The 17,623-nt window shown below is 47.7% G+C and overlaps 2 protein-coding genes across 2 annotated transcripts in view; one reads left to right on the top strand and one right to left on the bottom strand.

Annotated features, from left to right (window-relative positions):
• Positions 1–1,068: 1,068 nt before the first annotated feature.
• On the top strand, positions 1,069–11,352 carry Prdx6 (peroxiredoxin 6). The gene is made up of 5 exons (XM_076832438.2): positions 1,069–1,228; positions 4,094–4,250; positions 8,038–8,184; positions 8,850–8,996; positions 10,281–11,352. Exons 1-5 carry the CDS (start codon positions 1,134–1,136, stop codon positions 10,407–10,409), a joined length of 675 nt encoding a protein of 224 aa, XP_076688553.2. The 5' UTR covers positions 1,069–1,133; the 3' UTR covers positions 10,410–11,352.
• Positions 11,353–16,036: 4,684 nt separating this feature from the next.
• The window catches only part of Slc9c2 (solute carrier family 9 member C2 (putative)), a 50,267-nt gene continuing 48,680 nt past the window's right edge, over positions 16,037–17,623 (bottom strand). The window contains exon 26 of the mRNA XM_076872943.2: positions 16,037–16,113. Within this exon, the coding sequence (XP_076729058.2) occupies positions 16,037–16,113 (77 nt within the window). The remainder of the gene's footprint in view (positions 16,114–17,623) is intronic.

Here is a 17,623-nt window from a genome sequence, read left to right as displayed (position 1 = left end):
AAATTAGAGAGAGTGCATTAGCTATAAGGGGCCTAGCACATAGTAGGGCAAGAACAAGTTGTTGCATGAATCATTGTTATCATCCAAATAACAGCCACCAGTGCTTCACTACTGTGCAGATCTATATTACTCTGGAGTTCTCCCAGACCAGACCACACAATGCAAAGCAACCCTGGATTCACCCTCTAACACATAACCTTATTTTATTTCTCTGCATAGGACTTAAGTCTTTATAATATAGTCTCGTTTACTTACATGCATATTTTCTGACACCTATCATCCTCCCACCCCCCCCCCGCCCACGCAAAAGAATGAAAGCTCTAAGAGAACAAGCTTATCTATGTCGTGCTTGGCACGTTCAAAGGAAATAATGGATCTAAACCTCCCACCTCCCCAGGTGAGAAGTGATTTGTACACACAGATCTCAATTAAGTATGTTTTAAATTTTATAGATTTCAAGATAATTGTATTTAATTTTTCTAAGTTCATAAAGAACCGCTGGGGGGGCGGGGGACAAAATAAAAGTTTGGTTCCATTACCTTAGCACTGACATTGGCCCGGCATTTTTGCTGCAATAAAAAAGCCACTTCCTACGACACAGGGTCCCCCAAACGCCTGGGTCTGGCCACATCCTGATAGAGGCGCGGCTCATCAAGGCTAGGCTGGCCACAGTCACAGGAAAAGAGGGGTGCAAGTGGGAGGTCGCTCGGCCCCACGGTGGGGAGTCGCCGCAAGAAGGTGTACACCGGGGTCTGGGACCCTCCGCGCCGAGGCGCGCAGCTGCAGGAGCCGGCCCAGGAGTCCCCGCCCCGGGGCTCCCCTCTACCGCGCGCCGCTCCTTGCACCCTGGTCCCGGACGCCCTGCAGGGCCAAACCCCGCGCAGCCCCAGCCCTGCGGGATCCACGTTCCCGAGCCCCGCCCGCGCGTGGAGAGGCGGCCTAGGCGCCCGCGGGCTGCGACCAGGTGGGAGGCCCGGCTCCCGGGGACGTCGCGGTCCCCGGAGCCCCGCCCCGGCCCCGCCCCCGGCCCGCCCCGGCCCCGCCCACTCCCCGCGAGCCTGCACCCCTCGGTCCCCGCCAGCGGCTCATTCTGCTGCGGCTGCGCCTGCTCGTCCGCTCGTCACGGTGCCGCCATGCCCGGAGGGCTCCTTCTCGGGGACGAAGCTCCCAACTTCGAGGCCAATACCACGATCGGACGCATCCGTTTCCACGACTTCCTGGGAGGCTCGTAAGTGGCCACCGCAGCCCGGCCCCGGCCTCCGTGCGGCCGGGGCTCCGAGGCGCTTCCCGGTTTCCCCTCGGTCCTGCGCCCGCGCGGCCCCCTGCGCGCCGCCCGCCGCACCGGTTCCCGCACGTGCCTGCCGCGGCGTGTCCCCTGCGCCGCCCCTGCCCGCGCTGCTGCCGCCGCGGCCCGCGGTCCTGCGCGGTCGCTCGGCCCCGGCTCGCCAGGGGAGGGGGAGACCGGGGCCTCGGCGGGTGCTGGCCCTGGAGGCGCTTGTGAATTGGGCGAGCAACGTGGCCCGAGGAGGGAGCGCGGGGAAGGGACCCGGCGGTCAGTTCCCGGGACTAGTGGCGGGTCCCACTGACCTCCGTTCCTCTGCCCTGGAATTTGCTTCCTGGGGGAGGTGGATGCCCAAGGCCCAGGTGGGAGGACACGGCCCGGGTTATCTGAGGGTTCTGCTCGCGCAGTGGTGTTGGCAGATTTCTGGACACAGCGTAAAATTTAAAACCGCCGGCTGGCTGAAAGAGTTTTTGTTCAGGGCCTCCTTCGATGGCCAAGATATGATTTGGTAACAGCTTTGGGAGGAACCAAGACCGTGCAGTGTGTACGTGTGTCCTTCATTCCAGAACTTGCAACACTTGGAGGGAAGTAGCCACAGAGGTGCCAGGACGCGGTAACTCCCCACCCGGAGGCCCTTTTGTTTCCCAGTGGTCCCCTCCCCCTTAGGCCAGCACATGGCCTCTCTGGCCAGATTGACCCATGATCTGGCCTGGCATTCTGTCATCATAATGCCTAGGAATAAACTGATGCCACCCTTTTTTACAGCTCCTGAATCAGCAAAGTGTGCGTTGTTTGGTTTCAATCAGAAACATTCCAGACGAGTCTAATTCTATTTAGTTTTGGAGTTTTGTTGACCCTTTTATACCCCTGCTCCCAGGCTGGAAAATTCCTCCTGGATTTGTGTCCCTTTGTATCCAATGTCCATGCATATATATGTAGAGTGACAGAGAAGCTTATGGAAGGAATCAATAATTGGACAGGCCTGTAGAGAGAACCTGGGAAAGATTCTTACACAACAGGCCCTCCCAACAGCTTTCAACCTCTTAAGTACCTTCTCCACCTTCTGATTAGAGGAAATATTCAGAAAATAAAGGGCTAGGCTAGAAAAGGGGTGACCTTGCCGCAGAAGAGAACTTTAAAAATAGACTATGGCTAGTTCAAACTCCAAGTATAGGTATTCATCTCTTTCCAGGGTGTTCCTTCCCATGCCCCAATGAAACAAAGTCTCACCAGAACTCTTAATTTTGTATGGATTAGGGATACATATTAAAGCATATTCATATTTACTGTGGCAACAATTATGTCCCTTGTTTAAGCCTTCCATACTTTTCTGATTGTTTGTGATCTCTTAATGGCCTCTGGTTTTGATTAAAAGGGTTATCTTTTTAGGGAGCCACAAACAGGAAGACGAGGAAAATATATTGCATCTACAAACAGATACACAAGTCTGCCTAGGGCCAGGCATGGCAGTGCCAACCCTGCCTGGAAAAGAAGTTTTAGGCCTTCATATCATTAAGATTAGCTTTTCCAAAGGCCATTCTGTGTTTGATCTCAGGTCAGACTGTTAATTTCTGATCCAGGTGTCTCTTGGAGAAAAAAAATAAATTAACCCACCCTGAAATCTGGAAACAAAGGGCTTTTCGGTACTGTGTTCTGGGAGTTTACAGAGCACTGTCACTTTTGTGTGTGCTTCTTCATAGCACATCTTCACTGAACAAAACGTCTTTACCAGGGTCTTTCTGGTACATTCTCTTAAAGGGGGAAACCTTTTGTGTTTTGAAAATGAGGAAGGAAGGAAATGGGATAATGTAACTGAATTACTCTTGAATTAAGAGCAGCAACAGAGTAGCAAAGTATTAGGGGAAGGCAGGCCAAGAAGATGGAGGGTCTTTTAATGAAGTGACTTAAAACCAGTTCCCCACCGTGAGTCAGCAAACTCACAATGGAAAAAGACTTCTACTTTCTAACTCATTACCCCCCTTTGACAGTGAGGGAAGAATCGCCCTGTTCAGTTTTTCACAAATTCTGAAGTCTTTTTCTTATTTCTCATCTGATCCTTTCATAAAATCTAAGGCCCGGATGTTACTCATAGCTAGATTATTGCCTGTTATTAAAAACTAAACATGCCACACACCTCTCACCTCTACAGTTAGTATCGCCCCTTCCCCAGCTCGCCTTTTTCCTGTTTGGAGGCCTTTTCCTCTCCTGAAGCTTTGGGAGTTGAGTGGCAGGTGGAGGTGGGAAGGAGGTACCCTCCTCTGTTCTGTTCTTGATGCTCAAGAGACTTGCCAAGCTTTGGGGAGGTTACCTTGGATCAGTAAAGTAGCTTTACAAGAGTTTATATCCACTCTTTGAAGAAACCAAGTGTCAACCTTAATTTTACTTGTAAATGGAGGATAGAAGCCTATTTGTTTTAGATTACATAATCTTTTTTGTTAATGCAGTCAGGCATCTGCTTGGATTTGGGGCATTTGGGGAGCTGAATGTCAACATCTATGCTAGGGAAAAAAAAAAAAAGCCACTTGACTTAAGTAGCACAGATTTTACTAGCCAAAAGAGTCAGGGTGGCTCCGCAGTTATTAAAGAAGGGAACACCCCGAATATTTGATTGAACTGAGCAGTCAGTAGAGTCTTTTCTGGAGCTGGGATTGGAAAGTATTTCTCAACCAAAAGGTTTAAAAGCAAATGTCTTCATAACATTCTTTTAAAGAAGAAAGAATGGAGGGCCTGGTTTAACCCAGATGCTGTGTGGCTTCTTGCGCTGCACAGTGTTTGATGCTTCACTCAGTGGTGACCTCTTCTTCCTTTCAGATGGGGCATTCTCTTCTCCCACCCCCGGGACTTCACCCCTGTGTGTACCACCGAGCTTGGCAGAGCTGCAAAGCTGGCACCAGAGTTTGCCAAGAAGAATGTGAAGTTGATCGCCCTCTCCATAGACAGCGTGGAGGACCATCTTGCCTGGAGCAAGGTATAGTTCTGTGATGTTTGAAATGTACATCTGGCCCTCTTTTGTCCTCCCAAACAACTCCTAAAATTCTTGGCCTCATCCAGTTGAAAAGTGTCTTTTTGTATGCTAACAAGTTGGCAGATGGCTGCCAGGCCCCTTGGTAACTTCAAACTAGAGCTGATCTTTGGAAAGAGCCAGGCAGGATTAGAGGATTGGGACTTTCTGCCCAGCCTTTAGGGAGGGGAAGGTCTGAAGGTTGAGACATCACCCATGGCCAGCGATTTAACCAACCCTGCCACCCTGCCTGTGTAATGAAGCTTGCATAAGAACCCAAAATGACCGGTTCCAGGAGCTGCAGAGTAGCTAACAGGGATCTTCCTGGAGGGTGTGCCTGGGGACAGCATGGGCTCCCCCGTCCTCACCCTATGCAGCCATCCCTCTGTGTCCTTTATAATAGCCTTTTTAATAAGTCAGTAAATGTGAAGGTACCCCTGAGTTCTGTGGGCTACCCTAGCAAAATAAATGAAAAGATTGGGTCGTAGGCCACAGTTTATAGCCCATAAGTCAAAAGCACAGGTGCAGCAACCTGGAACTTGCAGTTGGCATTGGAGGAAGGGGGCAATCTTGTGGCATACGATGCTGGCTCCAGGTACGCATAGTTTCAAAACTGAGTTAGAGGTCACCCGGCAGGTGTCAGAGGCAGAATTGATTGGTTGTTAGTGGGGAGAAAGCCCCACATACTTCTTGGTGACCCGAGGTTTTAAAAGTCTTCTGGGTAGATTGTTCAGTGAGAGAATAGAGGCTGTGTGTCAAGTAAATTGTATCAAGTAGCTTGGTTTTGAGGTAAAGGTACAAGTGAATCTCAGGTTCAAACTGGTTATTTGAAAATCTGACTTGGACGTCACAGTGACATTTCTAAATCCAGTGGTTCTGTGTCAGCCAGTGGTGATTACCACTAGCATCCAGCCCAGCCCATCATCCTGTGTCCTGAAATGAGTCCCCTCCTGGCTTGTGGGATGTCACATCACTGTTCTGCCCCTCAGAACGAGTCTGATTCTTTTCATCTCCTGTCCCTAAGGTCTGCTGAAGTTGCCCCGAGCTTCTTCCTTGGGCCACTTCTAACATCTGAACTCTTTCCCTTGGTGATTCTCAGGTTTCCATCTCTCCTTGCTTCCAGGAGGGTAGAGCCACTTGGCATCTCCGTGGGCTGTCCAGCCATCTCAAGCTGAGCACCTCTCAGAATGGCCCCGTTCCTCAACCCAGGGTCTTACTCGTCTTAGCTAATGGCAACTACATTTTTGTAGTTACTCAGGCCAAAAATCCAGGAGCCATTCTTAATTCCTCTTATTTTTTTCACACCACTTATCTGATTTATCCACAAATTTGTTGGCTCCAGTTGCAAAATCTACCCAGATTCGTGTTTAGAAGACTTGCTCTGCAGATAGATTTAAGCAGCTTGATTTGGGGGGCCTCAACTCAAAGGGCACCCTGTTAAAACCTTCCTTAGACCTCCTTGTCTGTAATTGCAACTCACTCTCCCTCTCCCTTCTCCTCAGTACTTGTGACCAACTAGAACACACTGTGCTTTGCTCTTTTATTGACTCATTCCTTCCCACTGGAGTGGAGCCCAGCAGGGGTGGACTCCTGTTTTGTCCACCCCTGAAACAGAGCCCCAGACTCGGTGCAGCTCAGGCAGTCAGGCGGTGTTTGTTGAATGAATGAACTGAGGAAATTGTCTGCTTGCAGCAGAAGTGTTTACTTGGGACCTAAAATTTGGTCGTCTAAATAGAACTTGAAGGCATTTTAAGGACTTTGCTATGATGTGCTGCTAAGTAATCGCAGCTCCCTTTGAGGAGAGCTTTCCTGTGTTCAAGGCTCTGACGAGCATGTAGGACTAAGTCAAGGACACCCTGATGACTTGTGAGTGCTCACCAGGGCTATATCCCATGGCCAGATCACACCAGTCAATCTGAAAAGTTTAAGATCAGAAGAAACATGTTCAGGAAGAAAGAGGGCAATTATCTTCCTTTAGTTGGTTTTTTTGTTTGTTTCATTCTTTATGTTATTTGGCAGTGAATAACCAGTGTTTCTTAAGGTTTCTCACAGGCAATTTTGGAGACATTTACCCAAGACTGCCTAGCTGGACAATGGTGCTAGTGTGATTTGAACTTCAAACTGATGTTCTCTTTGGTACTAAATGGTGAAAAGTGGAACTGGCCAGATCTTGTATGGATAAAGCCGAAGCATGTGTTCTTCAGTGTCCAGGGGTATGATGTGCATGCTGCCTTTTATGCAAGGGGCAATCATTAAGCAACAGTTGTATAAGGCTTGTAAAGTATAGGAGCACACCCAGGTTCATTACTTCTGGTGAACTTCACAGTTGTAATTGAATCCGAAATTAGGCCAAGTCTCTGGCATAGAACTGGTTATGTAAGAAACCTCCAGGTGCCTCCAACACGAAGCTACACTGGTTTTTCCTTGGTTGTGGTGACTTGATAGGCATCCAGTGATGACAGAGTTCAGGTAATAAAATTTAGAAATATGTCAAAATCTGTTGTCACCCATTTCAGAGTTCATTAGTTTTATCCTGTCTTGGTTGAGAAATGCAAAAAGGTTTTGTACCTGCTGTGCCATGACCTGTTTTACTTTTAAGGCTCCACATGAATTGTAAATAGACTCTTATTTTTGGTACTGGGGGTTGAGCCCAGGGCCTCTGCATGCAAGGAGGCAGTTGCTCTATGCTGAGGTATACTCCCAGCTCGTTTTATTTTTATTTCAAGACAAGACCTCACTAAGATGACCAAGCTGATCTCAGCAGGGATTGCAGACGGCTGCACACCGCTCTCTCCACAGTTTCAAGTCCTCGGTCTCTTTACTTCCTAAATCTACCCAGCTCAGTTCTTCACCCTCCTGCACTAGCTGGAGCGCAAAGCTGCCTCCAGGTCCCATTCATAGTTCTCTCCGTCCTAGAATGCCTGCCTTTCCCAGTGGAGAACCTGACTCCTCCTCCAAGGGTCCAGTCAGAAGTCTGCCCCTTCCTTGGAGCCTCTGCCAGTTCAGCTATGCTGTGAGGATGTCAGTTGCTGCCACCTCCTGTAGGTCCCTCTGAGGCTGAGCCATGTGGTACTTACCTGTATCCCACCTCTGTCACTGGGCTGCTCGGCCCACTTGAGTGTCCTCTCAGCTCCATCAATTAATGCAACTGAACTTTCCTCCAGAAGCCTGAGAGACAGAAAAGAAGACATGAATGAAGTTTTCCTAGGGAGAGGGAGGTGCGTCCGTCTCTTTCCTCTAGTTCAGACTTAAAATGCTTTACCTTTTGCTTGTCCATTCTGTGTTTCTTTTTAAGTTTTGTGACGTACACGCTCATCTCTCAATATCTGTCTTGTAGCCTGATATCTAAGTCACGGGGCTTTTAGGTGGGGACCAGATCCATAGAATTCTCTTTACATGTGACATCATTTCTGGATGTTTGCTGTGAATGATTCCATTGTTTCTGGTGTTCTTTGTAGTGTTCTAGAGTTCCCCTCTATTGGAATCTAAGCCTTTTAAAGCTGAACTGCCTTCTCAAAGCATAAAAGCATGCAGAATTTAAGAGAATTGGGTATAAAAAGGGCTTTGGCCTTATACTCTGCTCTTATTCCTGCCTGAATAATTGGAACAAGAACTGTTTATGAATAATCTTAATAAACTTGCTTGGAGAAAATTAAGCTTACTTTCCCTGCCTTGCAAGATCATGGCCATTAACTGATGAAATTCATTGTGTGTCAGGTTTAGAATTCTCTGCCCCCTTTCCTCTGCCTTCCAGGATATCAACGCTTACAATGGTGAGGAGCCCACAGAAAAGCTACCCTTTCCCATCATTGATGATAAGAATCGGGACCTCGCCATCCAGTTGGGAATGCTGGACCCAGCAGAGAAGGACGAAAAGGGCATGCCTGTGACCGCTCGTGTGGTGAGTTTAGTGACAGCCACACATCCACCTACATGCTCAGGCCCACTGGAGGAAACAGTCCACAACTACGAAATCGCTGTGTATCAATTATGAGATGCTAATGCAAAGTGGCCAAAATACTCACCTAAATTGTTAAGCTGCCCATTTCATAGCTCTTGGAAATCCACAGACTAACAAGTAGTTTGTCCTAAGATGTCATCTAGAATTAAGGAACGTTTTTATAGCCCTCCTGACGGCTCTGTCTTTAAAGTTGGGGGCCATATCCTCCCTCGTAAGACAGCTCAGTGTTTTTTATCCTTATTTGTCTGTCCTCTACCCACTAGGGAGCAAGCCCAATCCCATCTACACAAATGCACAGCCATTAGTATTATTTTCTGGTATTCACCCCTAATTTTGGCATAGATCTCCCAGGGCCTTTTCTGAATTAAATGTGCAGATTGGTTCTTCCTGGGATAGCCAGAGCCAAATACAATTTCCTTCTCTAAGTTTGGAACAATAACATGGAGAAGAAAACAGATGGCAGTTTGGTGTACAGAAGCTTTGTTTCTGTTTTTGTTTTGACATGCCTGAGCACTTTTACCGACTGCAGAGCTTTCTAGGTGGCTTGAATAATCAAAAGCACTGAAAGAACTCTTCGTATTTATGTGCCTCTCTGTGCTTTGCAGGTGTTTGTTTTTGGTCCTGATAAGAAATTGAAGCTTTCTATCCTCTACCCAGCCACCACTGGCAGGAACTTTGATGAGATTCTCCGAGTAGTTACCTCTCTCCAGCTGACAGCAGAAAAGAGGGTCGCCACCCCAGTTGATTGGAAGGTAAAGCTGTTCCAAGGGCAGACCCCCGACTTGCCTGGAAGGCCTGAGCAGGACTCGGGTCTGCGTGACCCGGGGCTCTGTTTCCAGTTCCATGCACTCTCAAGGGTTTTTCTTTGTGGCTGAGTTTAAGATTTGCCACGCCGTCTTTCCACCTTTCATATGTTGTAATATATAATAAAAAGCGACTCCCTAGTTGCTTTCTGACTTTTAGATAATTTGGACAAATTAATTGGTTATGGTGATTTCTTTCTTTCTTTTTTTTAAAAAGTTGAGCATCCCCAATCCAAAATGCCCCCAAGTCTGGAACTTCTTAAGGACATGGTACATTTTAGATTTCAAATTTTTGAGTTAGGAATCATCAGTCAATAAAGCTCATAAAAATATTCCAAAATCTGAAATACTTCTGTCCCCAAGCATTTCAGATGGGGAGACTCAACAGGATTGGGGCGGGGGGAGGTTCTTTTATCTAACCATTGCCTGATGACAGAATATTTCTAACAAAATCTGGATTGGTTATTTTTTTCAAGTCATGGCTGTAAAAGTGTTGGTGTATTCATGTAGTAAGCATTTCATTTCCCTTAAGCTTCCATCTTTTAAACCTATGTAGAAGGCTCTGAAATTTATTCCTAAAACACTGAAGATATCTGCAACTATTTTGGACATGGATAATATCCCAAAATTATCTTCATGTCGATACAGTTTTTAAAATATGCTGCCCTGGATGCCAGGTTTTATTTTTTCTGACAGGCAAATCATTGTAAATTCTGTATCCATTAGTGAAGCACATTTATCAGGCCCAGATAGGGAGCACTGGGGAGGTAGCAGTGAGCAGAAGAGCATGCAGTCTCCGCCCCGTGGACTTACTCTCCAGCGGTGGGCATAGCGGTAGACAGGACTGTGGCCTGTGAGCTGTGACCACCGGTGCTGCCAAGGGTAGGGGAGGAGAGCTGGCTTTGAGATGGCCACCATGGGGAGGACATGAAGCAGGTGGGTGACGGGCATCCAGAGTGAGGGAAGAGCAGTCTGAGGGACAGGAGGGGGCAGGGGACTAGAGCAGGGATCAGGCCAGGTCCCTCCCATGGGGTGTGGCAGGTCACTGGTGGCTCTAAGACAGGACTGCCTCGATGGGAAATGCTTCCCTCACAAAAGGGTCAAAGAGCCACTGCAAACACAGAATTCCTCCGAGGGCAGCAGGGTACTGAGGGCGCCCGTCGGCCCGCGCTGCCCTCCCAGGGCAGCATTACTGTGAGGCTGCTTCTCACCCTTTCCCATGGCTCTCGACAGGACGGAGAGAGTGTGATGGTCCTGCCCACCATCCCTGAAGAGGAGGCCAAAGCACTGTTCCCTAAAGGAGTCTTCACCAAAGAGCTGCCGTCTGGCAAGAAGTACCTCCGCTACACTCCCCAGCCCTGAGGCTGTCTCCGCTAGGGCTGCGGCTGCGGCTCCTGCGGCAGCTCCCCGGGGACATCCAGTGTGATCACGGTGCGGTCGTGGGTCGCTCTGCTTCTGGCTTCTTCAGTGACGTGGCACTAACACCCCTCGGGACCCTACTCTGTGCCTTCACCAGCAGTGTTCTGCTCACACGTCCCAGCTCTCTGAAATAGGTTCCGTGTTTGAGACTCAGATCTGGTTGGGTCTCCGCGGGTTTGTGTTCAGTGTTACTGGTAGATGGTTGTTGAGGAAGCTTGCTTCATGCCTTCGCAGGATGACTAACGTGTGTAGCTGTGTTGATCTAATTTTCGCCTGTCACCCATTTGGGGAGTGTTAGAATGGACGCTCAACCTCCTCTGTAACCGTCTCAGTGTATGGCCCGGAACTTGAAGTAACCCAGACATTCTTTAAGATTCAGTGTTTTGATCACAACTTGGGGGCAAAACTTTTCAATTCTGTACTTTTCTAGTAGATAATTGAAGTGGGAATACAAGGAGAGACATCTATATTTTGCTGTTTAAAAAAAATTTTTTTTTTCAATCAATTTCTTTCAAAAAGGGAGACTGCAGGGGCTGGGGCTGGGGCTCAGTGGTGTGAGGCGTTGGGTTCACTTCTCAGCACCACATAAAAATAAAGGTCCACTGACAACTAAAAAATACTTTTCAAAAAGAGGGTGGGGAGACTTCAGAGAAGATCTTTGCCTGCCAGGGATGTCCCTGTGGGTGTGAGCGAGACAAGTGCCAGGTGCCCTCCGCAGAGTGTTCCCACAAGTCGGGCTGCTCTTGACTGATGATGTGCGTGTGGGAGGGCTCACTGAAGGGAGGCAGATGAGAATGTTTATCATGGACTGTCCTTGCAGTGGGTTGCTGTTTTCTAAATTTTGCTTTTTGGGGATCAGAAAATAAAATCCTTTGTTGAAACTGGATGAGAGAATTCTCATTGTGTTGTTGTATTTTAAAAGCGTATTTTGGACTCAAGCCCCGAAGGGCAGAGGCTTCCCAAAAGACAGTGGAGGGAGGACAGCTGGGGGCTGAGGGGCCTGTGGCTTCCACACACATGTGGCCCACTCTGTCCCTTCGGGTTTCTCCCTCGGGTCCTAGAGTTCTGTGACTGTGATCCCCGGTACAAGGACCATGACCTCAGCCTAAATGGAATGGCGGGGCTTAAAGTCAACCTTGAGGACCATGATAATGGTGCATCCAAGTTCCCTCAGACTTTATTAGACTGTGCCAGCTATCCCATTTGTGGGTCTCGGTCTGGTTGGGCTGTTACAACAAAGACGCCTTAGGTTGGGTGGAACAGTAAAGATCATTTCTCACCATCCCGTAGACGGGAAGCCCAACATCAGACAGTCTGTCTGGTGCGGGCATGCTTCCTGGCTCGTGGACAGCTGTCTTGTCCGATCCTTACCTGACCAAGAGAGGATGATCTCTCCTGCAATCCCAGTCATCAAGGGCCCCATCCTCAGGCTCCAACCTGAATTTTGAGGGGAACATTCCTTCCAGAGCACCAGGTACCTGGCTTCCTCTGTATGAAACTCCTCATCTTTTTATTAAACAGAATTACATAGAACAGGAACCCCAGTGCCATCTGTTTGACAAGTCATCGAGTTTAGTTGCCTTGATTTCTCCGCATGTAAAACTTGAGTGACACTTAAGAATGTTTGACATGTAGGTGAAAATCCCAAGTTGCTCAATATTCTGGGGAGTGCCGGCCTCGGCTAAGAACTGGTGACCTGACTGTGCCCCGGGCCTGTCACTCTCTAGCTTAGGTTCCTCATTGCTCCCCTCCCTTTGACATCTGCCTTCTTCAGTCCTTGCCTCATGGAGAGCCTGGCTTCAGCTTTCTTTTCTGACAGTGCAGAGTCTGAATCTCCAATATTACTCAGATTCTTAAAGTTAATCGTCTGACATTCATTTGCCATTGAATAAGCAAACAGAATCACGTCCTTCAACTTTTCCCCCAACCTCAGTAAACCTATTGCTCCTCACCACTCGGGCATCCGAACCTTGGTGTTCCATTCAGCTGTCTCTTCTCCACACTTTGATGCCATTTAAAAATGCTGAAAGAGCCCAAGGAAAAGAGTCATGTACCCTCAAATCATGTGCTGGTACTTTCACTAAACAGCTTGAAACCATGACACTGCAAGTGTTCCTTTGCAAATATAAAATATTCCATAACGAATATGCATTTTTAGGGCACAAGTGAGCCCAGGTACACTTTAGATACACTATCAGACAGAAAAGGTAGAGTTCCCTTATTGAAAATAGAAAAAGTTCTATTGTGTATCCAAGAATTTATTCATTGAAAGTGAATCAACATGATCATCACAGCTATGTTAGAAACAAGGAATTGGAGAGGCAGTTCACGTGACTTCTCAAGAATCATGAGATGTGTGGGCTGATGGCCTTCTAAGTGATAAATGTGTAACTGATAATGTCCAAAGTCTGGTCTCCCCTTCAACTTCCACAGGAAGGATGGAGATCTGCAGGGAAGCTTGGAGGAGGTACACCAGCAACAATGGCCAGGTCAGAATGGCCACTCAAGCTGCCAATTCCTGGGGGCAGTGAACTGTCAGTCATCTACTCCCTTAGATGTCCATTGACTCCATCTCTGAAGTCGTGCAAATTGCAGAGCAACTTCGATTCTGGTTTGAAGGACAAGGATGTATTAACTGGTTAAAAGATCATTATCACCCTTTTGTTACTGGTTGGGTCAGAAATGGGCACGTGTTTCGCTCTTTGCCTGTGAGATACAAATATGCCCCCACATAGTAGAGATAACGTGTTCTACCAGCAGAGTTGGACAGCACGCGTCTGTTTTCCACCCCTATGCCCTCCGCCTACCTTTGTGGACCCCGAGTTTCAGTATGCACTAAGGCGTCTGAGGAGCCCATCAAAATGCTGAACCCAGGGCCCATTCCCAAAGACCGACACCTCAGATGGCCACAACTCCATTGTTAACAGCCCGGTGATGGTGATGCCGAGCCCAGTGGGCACTACGGTGCCCATTCCCCCCCAGACCTGAAGAAGAGCACCTGACTGTGTTAAGGGTAGCAAGGTCAGGTGCCAGGTCACCTCAGGATGAGCCACGTGGCAGTCTGGCCCTGGAGGGGGCCCTTCCTGACAGAAGGGCAGAGCCTTACCCTCCTCCTGAGAAGCAAAGGGGAGGCCGGGTGTTACAGGTGCTTTGTGGCCAGGAGAGGGAAAGGCCAGGGATGAAGGAGGAGGCTCTTCAGGAGCCTCCAGGCTGACGCTCAGGTAGCAGCAGCAGCAGCCCTGTCCCCCTGTAGGTTGTGGGGTGCTCCTGCAGGACTTCCCACCAGCAGCCCCACCCTGACCCCCACAGGGACACCAAAGGCAAGGTTCTCCTTTCCTTCTATTCTCACCTTGCTATGACTTCCCTAGGTATCATGTGCTCACTGAGATGAGAACGAATAATGGATTCTAAAACATCATAAAAAGTCAACCATAACATGCAACTTTATTTAACTTTTAAAAATAAAATGAAAAGTGACAACCAACAGGACTGGGAACGTAGGAATGTTAACTCCTCAACTTTGCTTTCCGTGACCAGGACTGTGGATCACGGTCCACTTTCCAGTGTTTCCCAGACTGGGGAGGGGAGAGTAACCGGACTTTGACAAATATCAGGAGGCATTAATTATAGTAATTTCACAAATAAAACTTGCAGGTCGTAATGCCTTAGACAGTAGTACATTAATTGTACAACACATTTGATAACTTACTCTCGGCTAGAAGAAGGGTGTCATTTGGTAGGCCATAAGTTTTAAAGTACCTTACATTATCCTGAAGAATTCTGAACAAATCACGTACACTATGCAACTACTGAGAATCGGTTTTTACAGCGGTCCATCCACTGCTTACAGAAGAGATCCAGCAGTGAGCTGTTTCAGCGGTTTCTAAGAAAATCCTTGTCAAGTAATCCTTCAGCACTCGAACCAGGACAGCAGTGCAGCCTTTGACCCAACTCCACACATCCCATTTATGTCAATGCCCTTTTCGAAATTGGTACCTAGTATCCTGCTACAAAAGAAGATCAAAAGTAAAATATTAGACTATGAACATTTCAGGGAAAACGTCTTACCTGCTGAGTGGAACCAGAAAACTTACTGAACAGTTCCCTTTTTAATATCTGGAACATTCCCCCTTAAAACATCTGACTTTGAGTAATGCCTTGTAATTAATTGCACGTGCATCTCTGCACTGGAAGGAGATTCCACGTTAATTCTATCAGTCTGTCAAAAGGTGTGCTTCAGGCAAAGAGGCGTGTTATGAAAGTTAAGTTCCATTTACTGTATGGTTGGTTGCAGAGACTGGAAACTTTGTTTCATTCATTGGTGGAATGAGAGTTTTTGGTTTTTATTTTTGTTTTTAATAACGAATGAGCTCAATTACTTGGCTCTCAATTAGATTTCCACCTGTGAAATAAAGTCCCTTAAAGAGAAAGGAGAGGATGACCCAGGAGGGCTGCATAGAAAGAACCAAGTTGCTTTGTTTGAAGAACTATTGACCATGACCCTGATCAATGCACCTTTCCCTCCCCCAACAAATACACTGCGAACCACCTTGAGGATCAGAAATCACAGGAGTAGGACCAAAATTTTTCTTAGAAGGGTCTTAGGGTGGCTATCTGGTGGGGATGGGGTGGGCCACAGGCCTGCTCTTAAAGCTGCAGTTGCATGATAGATGCATGTTTATTTGGGGTGACCTGACGTCTGGCTTAGAGACTGGCAGGAGGTAGGGCATTGAAGGCCCCTGAAGCTTAGCCCTGTCGCCTACCTGGCCCCACTCTACATTGGCCCAGCACCTGCTGCCCCATCAGAGCTACTGCGCCTCCACTCTGCCCAAACACAGGCAGATGGGCTCTGCTGGGGGGCTAGCAGAGACCCTAGAGCCATAGCGTTGCCGGCAGCACCCACCCACCAGACTCGTCTCTGCTCTGTCCCGGTCCATTGTTTCAAGCCCCCTTCCCTCCCCAGCTCTAGCCCTGGTTTCCAGCACTCCTCAGTCTTTCCTAAACTAGCCGTGATTGCTGAGGAACGTAGAAAAAGATGTGGGGGCCAAAAATACAGGACTTTCCATTTTAAAAATGTTTGGTGTTTTCCTTAAAAATTCATGCAAGTTCGCCATCCTACTCCATAATGTTCACTTTGATATTAAACACTTTAAATAACCCAAGAGTTAAAAGATCTTTCAGCAAAACCGTAGGCAGATGCCCAAGGTCAGTGTGCAGCTACACACCCTGGCCTAGTGCCCTACACACTCCAAGAGAGTGCAGAGTCCAAAGGCAGAAGGAGCATGGGCACCCTGACACTAATGTCCCAGCTCCACCCTGATCCCACAGAGCCTCACTTTTTAACTCAATACCAAGGGAAGAGATCAAGGAAGGGGAAATTGGGTGGAAAAATTACTTATTTCATAAATACTCTATAATTTTAATTTTTAAGTAATCCAGATGAGCTTTATCTTGATTTGTCCAAATTAATGAGCTGCAGCAAGGGGCCTCTTTCCTCAACACCTGCACATTGCTCCTTGACCTCACAGTTTACCTTTGCTCTGCAGTTTAATGCAAAAAGAAAAACCTTTTCAGAGTGCCAAGTTCATTACCATATCTTTTCTCTTCCAGTTGTATTCTTTCTTGGTTGTTCGAAGACCAGTGTTGACTAAGGTGAACCAAGTGCATGTATTGAACAGGAAAAAAAAAAAAAAATGCATTAGGAATTTAAGAGTAAAGACAGCAGAAGAATATTCAAAGTATAGATCTGCTTTCTCCTATAAGCCTCCCCTCACCCCTTTCATTCTCCCTTCCAAATGGGCTCTTCACTTTCTTCCCTCAGAGGTTTGTAAGAGGCTTGCAAAAGCCCAGCACACAGGCTGACAAAAACCCAATGATAAGGTAGGTCACCCAAACACTGGAAGTGGGCTGGGTAAAGGCAGGAGGGAGCATCGTGGACTGCGGCAGATAAGGAGCATCTGTCCCCTCTACAGAGGCCAGCTGGTACTCTCTCCCTAATTGTCACACAGGAATGAGGGCTGAGTGTCCGCAGACCTTGAATTGCAGGGAAAAAAAAAAAAACACCTCAAAATCTGCATTTTAAAAAGGCGAGACGTCTTTCTTCATGTTCCCATGTGGCAACTAATTTTAAAATGTTTAAGAAAATATGTGTGTGGGTCCGACACAGTGTACTGGCTAGATCCCATCCACAGGCTCACCATGTGGGACTTTTCACTCAAACCCACTAAGGAATACAGAGTAATGTGTTTCCCTTTGAATACAAATGATTCCAAGCCAGGCACAGTGGCAATGTCTATAATCCCAGTAGCTCCGTAGGCTGAGGCAGAAGGATCACGAGTTCAAAGACAGCCTCAGCAATGGCAAGTCACTAAGCAACTCAGTGAGACCCTTTCTCTGAATAAAATACAAAACAGAACTGAGGATATGGCTCAGTAGGCCAGTGCCCCTGGGTTCAATCCCCGGTACCCCGCGCGCCCCCCCCCAAAAAAAAAAGATTCCAAAGGGCCTGGTAGAAGTAGGAGGCCTCACGCCCAAGAACCACAGGGCATGTTCCCTGCTTCCTGGTTCCACTCAGTCGCCCTCAGGGTACCCCAAGGGGGCCAATAGTAAGCCCTGAGTCCCCAGCCACCTTGCCACAGACCACAGTGTTCCTAAGTAGCTCTGAAGCAGCAGGGCAGGACAGGGTCAACTTGGACAGTCGACTCAGATGCAGAGGGGGTTCCCTACAACACAGTGCTACCTGTGACCCCAGAACAAGGGATGGAATGTGAGCCATAGGAGTGCCTGAGGTTCAAATTGTTGCTGAGGGAAAATGACAAAGACTTATTTAATGCCTGCCTCTCTTCCTCACCAACTTAGTGCACAGCACACAGTGGGGCTACATCTTACAAGAACTATGCAAATGAGAAATTAGTGACCTATAAACATTTTAATAAAATCTCACTTTTTGCACACAATTTGAAGACAGTGAATTGTTAATTTGGAGGGTTTCCCTAAGAATCGCACACTATTAATTCAGCAGGTCTCACAAGTTGTACACACTGGGATGGTGCTAATCAGAGTTACAAACCAAGGATGACTTCCACAGAAAGATCAGCAGAGTAGGGAAAGGGGGCAGGAGGAGTGGGGGCAGGGACTAAGTACTGGGGACTAAATTG

This window comes from Callospermophilus lateralis, chromosome 13 (genome assembly GCF_048772815.1).
Source record: "Callospermophilus lateralis isolate mCalLat2 chromosome 13, mCalLat2.hap1, whole genome shotgun sequence".
Taxonomy (NCBI): domain Eukaryota; kingdom Metazoa; phylum Chordata; class Mammalia; order Rodentia; family Sciuridae; genus Callospermophilus; species Callospermophilus lateralis.
Note: the sequence above shows the minus strand (reverse complement) of the source record. Positions and strands in the feature narration are given on the sequence as shown.

What these genes read in the sequence shown, in the direction of transcription:
- Prdx6 (XM_076832438.2), top strand. Translation starts at nt 1,134, where the DNA reads ATGCCCGGAGGGCTCCTTCTCGGGGACGAAGCTCCCAACTTCGAGGCC. An exon ending in CACGACTTCCTGGGAGGCTC is followed by an intron (nt 1,229 to 4,093) that starts GTAAGTGGCCAC and finishes TCTTCCTTTCAG; the next exon opens with ATGGGGCATTCTCTTCTCCC. An exon ending in TGCCTGTGACCGCTCGTGTG is followed by an intron (nt 8,185 to 8,849) that starts GTGAGTTTAGTG and finishes TGTGCTTTGCAG; the next exon opens with GTGTTTGTTTTTGGTCCTGA.